At 40.9% G+C, this 11,035-nt stretch overlaps 1 protein-coding gene across 1 annotated transcript in view; it reads left to right on the top strand.

The window, feature by feature from the left end:
* The window catches only part of SLC35F2 (solute carrier family 35 member F2), a 45,132-nt gene extending 39,189 nt beyond the window's left edge, over window positions 1-5,943 (top strand). Inside the window, exon 11 of the mRNA XM_062583963.1 lies at window positions 4,674-5,943. Coding sequence (XP_062439947.1) covers window positions 4,674-4,892 — 219 coding nt within the window. The 3' untranslated portion in view covers window positions 4,893-5,943. The remainder of the gene's footprint in view (window positions 1-4,673) is intronic.
* The last annotated feature ends 5,092 nt before the right edge of the window (window positions 5,944-11,035 follow it).

Raw genomic sequence — 11,035 nt, forward strand, 5'->3', positions numbered from 1 at the left:
TGCACCAAACTACTGCTTCAAACTGCAAATCATCTATTAAAAATGAATATAGGAAACCATAGTTAATTTGAAAAAATTTAAAAATTCATTTCTCACTTCCAAAACCACGTTTTAGCACCAGCACTCAGATTTTAATGCAAGAAGTGATTAGAGAGCAGTATCTGTAATAGTTAAAATGAAGAAATAGGCAAAAGCTTTGGAAAGGATGTACATAAACTTTTAAACTGTAGGATTTTAACTTTTTGGGGGGAGAGATTTTCTTGTGAGCAGATCATTCCATAATTACTGACTGCAAGGTATTCTGGTAGAAAAAGGGGAAAATGAATTAGAGAAGACTTTGGGGCTGCATTATGAGAGCATTTCAGGTGTATATTAAAATATGTGTGAATAAAAAGACCCAATGAGAAGTGGGAGAAATGGCTAAATGACTTAGATGCAAGTTGATTTAATTATTTTGTTTGAGTCTTCACATGGCAAGATGGAACAAGTAGTGCTTGAAACTACTGTATGTTTTTCATGGGGGGACAGAGGGAATAGCGAAGTACAACGCTAAACATTCAAGAGAAGGCTCTCTGGAGGAGGAGGAGGACAGCTCTACTAGAATGAGCTTGCATCTGTGGTTGGAAACCATCAAATAACAAAAAAAGGGAGCACTAATAATGCAACATCTTTAGTAATCAGGATTTGAGATAACTTAGGAACCAAGAACTCAGGGACCCTGATTTTTTCAGGGCTTTTAACACTATACTTAGCAGTAGAAAATCTTGCCAAGTTACCATATAGTTTCTTTTCCTCTTGAGCAAAAACATCAGACAGGACATTTCCTGGATTAGAAAGCACACCAGATGCAGGAATCTACAAACAGAAATGCAAGAAATCACTCTCCATTCTTATTCGATAAGGAAAGATTTGCCCATTACTAAATGGTATTTCACGGTAAGCCACTCAAGGCTTGGCAGGGCTGCAGAGTGGAAGGAGCTGAGCTGTGGGGAGCTCTGAGTTGCTGTTGTCTGAGCCTGCTCTGAAACGGAAGCAGCACAAACACGTCCTGGTGCAGCAGAGGCTGAGCCCAACATGTATGAGTTCTTAGCTTGAGTACGGCGTGGGAACGTGCAGTCAGGTTCCCAGCCCCAAATTAGTCCATTTAATGTGAAATATGAATTTGGCATAACTGCTTTGATAAGCTTCTTTTACTCTATAGCTAATCATTGCTGTGCTTGCTTCTAATGAGCTCATTATACATAGAGAGCTGGTGTGAAGAAATATTACATTCCTGTTTTTACAAGGTGCTGCAAGTCCTTAGCTGCCACTGGAGTCAGTAAAACCTTGGATTACTTGCGCTCTAGGATGATCTAGATCCAGATGATCTCCAGAGGTCCCTTCCAACCTTACTGATTCTGTGATTCTATGATACTTCAAATGCATCTTCAGCTCATTACTTCATCTGTCATTATGTACTCGCTCAGCTACACAAAAGTTGTGAAATGTGATGGCAAATATGCAAGAATGTCTAAGAAGAAGAACCCCTCAAAACACCTTAAAAATGCTCTTCAAGTGTTTCTGTTGCCTAAACTTTTAGGGAAAAGGTACACTGCAAATATGGACACTAGATGGAGTTACAGTCAGCCTGTCACATTTAAAGTAGTCTTTAGACTGGTTATTGAATAAAGGGATATAAGCTGCACATGTATGACTGAAATCAATGTCTGAAGCAATAAAGTTGCTGCATTTGAAACTATATTAAAAAAGAGAGAGAGAGAGAGAGAGGCCACAGAGGCCGTGCTTTCACCCCCTCAAAAGGGCATAGGCCTGTTGGAGCAGCATGGTTAAGGATACCTGTTTCAATATCTACTAGTACATAATGAGGTCTTGTATCAAAGCTATATTACATTTTTTTTGTGCCCTGTCTTGATGACTGTGTCTACTCTCAGATTAATTAATCAATTCTAAGAAGCCTCAGCATAACTCCAGAATAAGATAAACTCTTCCCTCTGAACTGATAATAAAATGGTTTAGTGCTGCTCTCACTCTGAAATAAGGGGGAAGGGAAGCACTCTGATAGTTAAAAGGAAGACATTTTAATGTGATATCATCTGCATATGCATTGTGTGAGTTTATATATAAATATGCATATAATGCATTATACTCACATGCTAATACTATCCTTACTGCATAAATGGCTATCTTAAAACTCATCAACTAAATGTGTAGGGATAGGAGTGTCTCCCCATGCTTCTCCAAAATAGGGCTAAACAATCTAAAAATGATTGTTCCCAAAATTTTGTCCTCATACAGGACTAGAAGAACTAATTAAGTGGTGTAGTCCCTGTTCTAAATCCTATTCTATTCAATGACTTCAGATTATGTCTTAACCATGAAGCTTCAGCAGTTGTGCTCTCTAATCTACCCTTTCCTCTATGCCATGCAGTTTTTCTGTCCGAGGCATGACTGGAGCAGGCAGACCAACTAGCGTTAACGTATAGGTCAGGCACTTGTCTCGGCAGCAGATGATGACAGTGTGAACCTCCCAACTCAGGGGAGCCTTGCCTTGGGACTACAACTTGGAGCTGTAAACTGAACAGTGCTAGGGACTATTCTCATCCCTATGGCTAAACCTTCTTGCCCTCTAAAGTGAAGGGCTGCATCCAAGCTATCTGTTGTCCCTGGCTTACGCTATCTTCCGAATGGCGTCTGGAATACTTTGGAAGAGGACAGGCCAAAAGTGTGCCGGAGAGGGAGCTAGCTACTGAACAGTAGGAGCCGTCACGGCACAGTGCCTGCGGACTGGCACTGCGGGGGGTACTAGAAGGGACATTGCCTGCATCTCCCACTTCCTGGCTTGGTGATCTAAGTGTGTTGATATTCTGTAAAAGCTGGGCATGATAAACTGCTCTTTCCCCAGCATCTAGGTTTTAAAAGAAAACAGGGAGTCTTGCTGTTATGTGAAAGAAAAAAAGATGTTTTGCCTTGAGAGGATTGATACTCTTGGGTGGAGGCTTCAACAGAGCATCCTCGATGTTGGTGCTGGAGCACTGGGTGAGCAGGATGTCGGATACATCTATTTGATGTTTCTGGAAAGATCCATTCACCTATAGATTTTTGGATTAGCATCAAGGAGACCTATATTCTTGTATGCACTATTAGAGGGGATCTAGGCATTACTCCACCTGCTCAAACTTGCCTGTCAGCTGCATTTAGTTGCATGCAAACACATGCTCAGTCACGTCCTTAGACTGCACTCTGGAGAAGCTGTGTGGGTGCCTTGGTACAGACTCAAGCTCTACCTGTTTGATGAGACTGGTTCAGTCATGGGTAGGACAACTGACACTGCTGCTGCCTCCATCAGGAGGTTTTCAGAGCTTGTCCCTTCCTGAACGTGACTTCATTCCTGACGTGAATGGTTTGAGTCCAAGCCTACCTCAAGGGTAGCAGCCAGCAAGGTGAAGAGAGAGGGCTGGTGTGTTTCAGCCTGCTCGTCCACTTGCATGGTGCCTTCCAAGGGTTCAGGGCACTTTCCAAAGCAACTGACTGCCTTCTGGGAATTGCAGAGCCTTAATTGCAGATACCTTGGTCTTTTTTGGATCAAAGTCCTGTGCCTTTCCAACTCCTATCATTCATTGCATCCAGCTCTGCTGCTTAAGGTAGAACTGATTTTTCAAGCAAGTCTAAGGAAGCTCAGGGGGGGTTGGGTGTATTTTGGAATTTCTCAGGCTCTGTTGAAAATCTTGACTGTGACCCAACTGTCCTGAGTAAAAATACTGCTTCCATTGAGGTCTAGAACTTTCAAATGTCCTGACAATGGGATATAAGATATGCTATGTCCATCATCCTACAGTTGAAGTCAGTATGGCTTGGCAAAGAGAATAAGGTGAATTTTAGCAAACCTCTTGAAAAACTGTTCCTGGATGTGTATGACTCAAGCACTTTGTATTACTAAATCCAGCATTATGAAGTAAGCATTTATTTTTCTGTCAAGATGGATGAATATTGCCAATTTTTAGAATTTGAACAATTAAGCAAATGACAGTGAATCAAATGCTTGATGTACCACAGCAGTCCATATTCTTACCTCATATGGCTCTAACTGTTCACTTCCAGTAAGTAGCACAAATGTTTAACTTGTACAAGGAATCTTGGTCTCCCTCTCTTCAGAAACTTTCTATGTGTAGAGAGCAAACAGGTTTTTGCCCAGTAATAACATTTATCTAGCCCTGCAGGTAGTTGAAAGAGCAGTGCAGAGAACTAGTGATTCTGGTGACTTGCAGTAGAATGGACAGATTCTTCTCTTGGAAGGAAATGGAATATCTGACTGTGTTAAAACAAAATTCTCTTAGGGATATAGTGCTTCAGTATACATTTCAGTTGTAAAACTGCTGTCCTTTCCTATCACCACATTTAGAGCCGTTTGTTCTGTTAAGATTTTTTCATGTAGACCTAAGAAAATACCCAGTAGGAGAGAGTTGAGGCTGAGAGAAAGAAAAACAGTAAGCAACTTTATCAGTGAATGGTGCTGTTGGATTTTGATTTTCAGGCCTGAATATTGATCATGGTGATAATCTGTATTAAAATACTCTTTTAAAAGGAAGTGTAGCTTTCAATTTCTTAAACAAGGCAGCATTTTTATGTTTTTACGTCAGACAAGACTTAACACATTTTGTTCTTTCCTCTGACAGTTTTCAGGTCTTTATATCCTGTCCTTCGTTGTCATCATGGTGGGCTTCATTTTGTATTGCTCCACTCCAACTCGGACTGCAGAACCCACTGCTTTGCCACCGCCTGTCAGTGCTGGCTTGGACAACGCTGCGCTGAAGATTGAGGAAAACGACAGTGGAGCTCCTGCTGGAACAGTACAGTTCGCAAGAGAAGAAACTGTGGTGGTCAGCACCAATTAAAAGAAATGGCAACATTTCAAAATAGGGCTTCTTTACTGCCAAAATTCCTCTCAAGTATTAATCTGGGGAATTGTTCTGTTGCCAGGATGCTGCACTGATTTTAATGCACTAGATAGACTTTTAAGGCCAGATCCTCAGCCCATGAAATTATTGATTTACCCTTGCAGAAAATCTGGCCCTTAGAAGAAGACAGAGTGGTATTTATGTTGAGTCTCTGGGAAGCAAGAGACTGTTATTTTTAATTGTTTGATTAACTTAACAGCAAATGTTTCAGGGAAAACTAAGCCAAAGCAAGCTCTCAGGTCACTAGCTGGAGCAAATACCTTTTATATTACATTAGGGACCTAAATCTGTAAGATGCTGTCTGGGAGCTCCGTGGCTGCCACACGCTAGTGCTGGGAAGCCCCTCAGGTTCTCACTAGAGCTGGTCTGCAAGCTGTCACATCCATACACCTTCCTTTGTTGATGGACTTTATTCCTCAGCTGGAGGCATTTGCTTCTTACATTCCACTCCGATGATCATCTATTCCGATTGCTGCAGTTGCTGCAGCTGGGGCTGCTACAGAGAACAAGTATTTTATTTTCAGTTTTGCTAGTAATGGAAGTTTGAATATGTTTTCATAATCTCTACTTTTTATCTCAGTAGCCTGTTGTTTGGTGCATCCCCACTAGGTGGAGGAGACAGTCAAGCCACTCCTCTGTCGAATAAGAATTGAATATATTTTTTTCTGGACGAGACAGCAAGAGGGTTTGAACTGATGTTCATTTCTTATTGAAATTTTCCTGAAATGGGACACATTTCTGCAGAAAGATTCTAATACAATTGGCATTTCTTTAAAAAAAGTCTTAGCCAATAATGGCAATCTCCAAAATGTTAACTGTTTTCACTAGATTAATTGGCAGTTTTCCTTCCCTCTCTCTTTCATACTTATAGTAAGTGATTAAAATTGATGTGCCTGCAGTTTTGAGATCAGTAAAACCATTCTTGGGTTTTTTTTTTTCCTAGCGCAAGCCTTCATATTTTAGTTGTATGAAGTGACACTGAATAAAATTTTCGATAGCTAAAGAGTTGGCTCTTTGTTTATTTTTAAGCTAGAATTTCTTTTATTACTCAAAGTTATGTTTATGAATTTTACTGACCAAATGATTCCTTTAATCACTGAATTTCACCCTAAGGAGTAAACCTGACACTTTCTGAAGATACTGGTGATCATAAAACAAAGACTAGTTTTGTGTACTTTCATTGTAAGTTATTAAACCCAAAGGATTAGGTGAAAATCTTACCTGATATTATTTAGAGATAGCAAAATAAATATTCAGCAGATGCTAAAGCAGCTTACATTGTCTTTTCACTGAGCAGTTCATGCCCAGAAGAGTAAAGAAGTGCTGATGTACTTGAGTCCAGTTATCTTCTGCTTTACTATTTGATTTAAATTCAGGACATAGGTTGAGACACTTAAATTGGGACATCTATAGACATTTATACAGCTAAAGCTGAACAGAGAACTGGGGACCAGGGTGGATAAGGAAGGTCATCTTAGATGGCACTGGGCATCTGGGTTCCCCATCTCTACAAGGAGCTTAGGCACCCAGGTCATAATAACATTATTTAGCTACCTAATTTTAAGTGCCTACAACCTGGAGCTAAATCCGATCCGGTATTACCTATGTCATTACTTACTGTAGTGTGTAAAGTGCAGTATTAAAGCAAACAGCAGCCAAATGAGGGTCTGTGGGTGAATGGTCCTGAGCACTGAACCTATTGACACAGTGTGGGATTCAGTTCCTAAATTTAGCTAATTACTTATTTTGTGTAAAAGACTTGTTGAGGTCCTGCCTAAAGTGCCTCTTCTCTGTGGGGTATGATTCAGTTGTCTAAGTAGAGATGTTCAGTATCGATGCAGACACTTTGTGGATTCTGTGGTGTATGTAGGGCAGAAATGGCCCAGGATCTTAAGGAGACCTGTGAGCTGGAGCAGTATGGAGAAGCCGGGTGAGACACCCAGAGACATCTGAAACAGCTTCATCTGCCTGCAGTTAAGTCACTGAGTCACTTCCCTAACGACTGTGGGGGGCCATTTATGATTACTTTAGACGCTTAACCTTTACCCATCTAAAATGAAATGAATCCGCATGAAACTTGCGGCCCAACCTGAAGCATTTACTTCGTTTGATCGCAGGGTGGCATTTCAGTATCTCTGTGGCGTCTGCCAACGCAGCTGCGTGTAGCGGGAGGGGAGGGATGTGCTTCAGCGTGCCTGCCCGGCCGGGTCCCGGGTGCAGCGGGACAAGAGCAGGGCCCTGCGCACGGACTGCGGCTTCGCGGAGGGTCGCGCAAGGAAAAGGCGCAGGGCTGCGGTCGAGGCGCTCTCGACAGTGCTGTCGAAGACGCCCTTCGCTGTGTGGAGAGGAGGTGACAGCATCATCTTGGCAAATGGAAAAAGTAAAACGCAGCATCCCTGCAGGCATTTCTCACTGAAAGAGAAGTAGGAGGAAATTTTTTGCTGTGTACCAAAAAAAAAAGGGCTAAAAGGGGACCGTGGCTGGGTCCCCTTTTTTGCTAAATTGTGGCTCGGGTTACTCTTGCTAACTAATCTATTAAAATGGCAGAGCACATATTGGAAAAAATAAGGAAAATTTATGAGCTTTATGTTCCAAAACATTAAAGTACACCTGTTGAAATGTTAATCTACTGTATTGCTTTTACTGGGAAATAATTTTGTTAAAATAGATAACCACTAGCTGTTGCATATTTGGGGCAGAAAATGCTACAGCTGCCCATGCTTGGGGAATGGTAGTTATCCCACCTGACGAAACTGAATTAAAGTGAGGATTAAATCTTAATTACATATTAAGAAATAGTGTATCCTTGACAAAAGTGTCTTCTGAGAATTTACAGGTATATTAATTACTGGTTAATTTTTTAAGAGATCGTTAAAGAAAATGCGATATTCCCATTCATATCTCTCTGCTGTAGAGGATTATTGCACAAATGCTTCACCAAGGGTCTTGGGTTGTTTAAATCCATCAGCACCGTGTGCTCAAGCTGAATTTGAAAAACATCATCATCACAGCAGAATCAAGGAGGATGTGCAAACATTTGATTATTGGAGTTTGGATTACTTTAAATTCATACTGCAAACATGAAAATGTTTTAATTAGATGATTATCCCATACTGTCACTACTATAGGACAAAGATAATGCTTATGAGATTAAACTTGGTAGTATTTTTAAACTTGGTATTATTTCCAAGTTTGTATTCATTTTAATTTTAATTTTGATACTCTGTCCTCTCCCATGTATAGTGCTCCATTTGGGAGATATTATTTTATTTTATCTAAATTACTGGTATAATTAGTGGTAACATAGTGTAGGTCTTGTCTGAAAGTACACAGAAGCATGTATTGACTCAGACTTTGGCTGGTCTTCAAAGTGTAGTACCAGCTTACGGAGTGGTGTGAAGATATAAGCAGTAGCTAACCTTATGTTACACAGAAACCACAGAAATTAAATTTGTGTGAAACACATGAAATTACAAACACAGTTCATCAACTATGGATTTCTTGTTCCAAGGATTTTAAAATATGAACGTAAGAGCAGATCACAATCTGATTCAGATGACTGGGACCGCTTAGTTCCTTGACTGGTTGTATTCTGAATTGAGAGCTTCCAAACTCTGTTAGTCGCCTCTTCAGTGTCTTGTGCCTCTTTGGACTGCTAGCTTGTTTGCAGTTCATAAAAAGATCAAAGCATTTGCCACTCGCACTGCTCACATACCAGTGAGTTAAGTAGCACCTTCCGGCCTCCTTGTCTGCTTCGTTCCTGCCCCGGTTTGAGGTGCGTTGTGATGGCATGGGAGTGCGCCCTAATCTTTCACGTGCTCTTCCTCCTTTCTCTCAGGACGTAGTAAGATGATGCTCATTTATAAAATGTGGAAGACCCAGTCCCCCTGAACGATTAGCCTTTAGGCGACCTTTAAACCTGGGTTTGCTCTCCGGCTGTTTCACAGATATTGGCTGGGAGTTCATTTCATGCGGCTCATGGCCAGGCAATTTTCTTGCCATGCTGTTAGCAGCTGGCACTGGGATGTGTATTAATGCCATGAAGAATGTCTGGGAAGTCTATTATGCTTTCAGCAAGGAAAAGATCGATTACTTTTTTTTACTCATTTTGCCAATTACTCCAGGTTGGTGATGTCCCCATCCTGCAAGACTCTCCTCTCTCTTCTTTAAGTCTGCTGAGAGCATAAGCCCTTCTCATAGGAGGGTGGCCGACCCCAACCCTTCTCCCCTCTTCATTTCCACTCCTTTTTTCACCCTTGCTTCTCTCTCCTTTCCCCAGGTAGGAGCTACCTGGGTGAAAAAGAGCCACAACAGAGGGGCTTTGTTTCACAAACTGGAGCCACAATGTGGTTTGAGTTGGCCGGGGCGAGAAAGTGTGCTGCAGATGGGGAAGGTGGATCCCACACTGTAGCGTGTGTGACACTCCCTCAAGCCTAGCCTTGCACGCTATAGGGAAATGGAGATTTCCTAAAACAAATAAAATGATTAAGTTTGCTCCATTTCCCATGGGAAGTCCATGACAGAGCAGGTGCTTGAACCCACCCTTGCAACGCCCGAAGCACTGGCTGTTCTTCCCTCTTAGCCTGCTCCCACAACTGAAGGGGATAAATATGCCATACATATTCATTGCCTGTCCCACAGATTAAAAGCAAGTAGGTATAGATTCTTTAAGAAATATGCATTGCTTCAGAGCACAAGTAACACACATTTATTGCTCCCGAGGAAAGAAATATTCAGTTAATGAATTACATATGCCAGCTCATCCAGTACCTCTGAGAGAAGGTGTGTGGAAGATTCTTTAACATGTCTCTTTTTAGCATTGGAGTTAACTCAAAAAATAATCCAGCTGTCACATGCATTAGATCCAAGTATCCAAATAAAAATGTGTGACATCCTGCCTCCCTCCAAGGTTTAATTAGAAGGATATCAGAAAATTATCTGGCATCAGAATGTCATGATGTGTTTGAAAAAGAAAAAAATTAGTGGAGCAGTAATTGAGTGGTGACATTATCTGCTCTAGAGTTTGACAAAGAAGCTATGCTGTTGGACATTAGATATTTTAAGATTTTTGACCTTTATTCATAAGTCTAACATACTCAGTTCTATATGATGTGATGTCTGGGACAAGCATATCAGTTCTTGTCAGCACCATTCATATATTACGTATTGTTGGATGTTTCATGGAGTTGAAAACACCTGTCGTGTAAAAATTTAAATCAACTTAAGAAGTTTGATAGAGAAAAGCTGCACCAAGCTCTGTGATCGATTATAAACAATTTGGAGCAAGCTGACACAGATTCCTAAAAATGTAAAATGAAAAATCCTTGTGACAACTCAAGCACTTGAGCTGAAGAGAAGCTGATGAGCTGTGATGTCATAACCTTTTAACTTTATTATTTTTTCCTTCTATTGGAGATGTACCTAAAACTACATTCATCCAGCAAACTGCATCCGAGGTATTGAGATCTCACCCTTCTGGGCTTCCTGTACAGTCCTTGGAGGACCTGGAAAAGCAATTCAGCTCTTCTTTGGAAATGCCAATATCTCTTTACTGAGTTTTCTTATTTCGTGAATTTTAGTTTTAGGTGGAATCAGCCCAGGTCTAGTGGGTCCAGCCAACTCACCGGGCCATTCTTACAGGCACTAGTGTCTGTAGTAATGGGCTTTTCAAGTCTGAAGATTTACAGTTTAGGAGAGAGATGAAAGAGGCACAGAGAGATTTGCTCAGCAGCTAAAGGAAACTCATGGCAGGTTCAACCGGATTTGAGTGCAGTGATATTCAAAGTGTGCATCTATCATTCCTCTCCGGACAAAATTTGATTTTTTATCCTACAAGAGCATAAAGACGATAAGTTATAGATTTTGCAGAGAAGAGCCAGAAGGAAAGGTCTGATTTCTTGTGTAACACATGTCAAAGTATTGTACCCAACTGGTCTAAATCAAATCTGTAGATTTTGGTTAAATAGTAGCATCTTTTAAAAAGTTTGATATTAAATTCCTAAAATGATATCAAATTAATGTGTTTTGGAATTAAGAGAACCATTTTTTTTTTCATGAGCTGGCTCCTGCTCACAGAAAGA

The sequence above is a fragment of the Rhea pennata genome, chromosome 1 (genome assembly GCF_028389875.1).
Source record: "Rhea pennata isolate bPtePen1 chromosome 1, bPtePen1.pri, whole genome shotgun sequence".
Classification (NCBI taxonomy): Eukaryota; Metazoa; Chordata; class Aves; order Rheiformes; family Rheidae; genus Rhea; species Rhea pennata.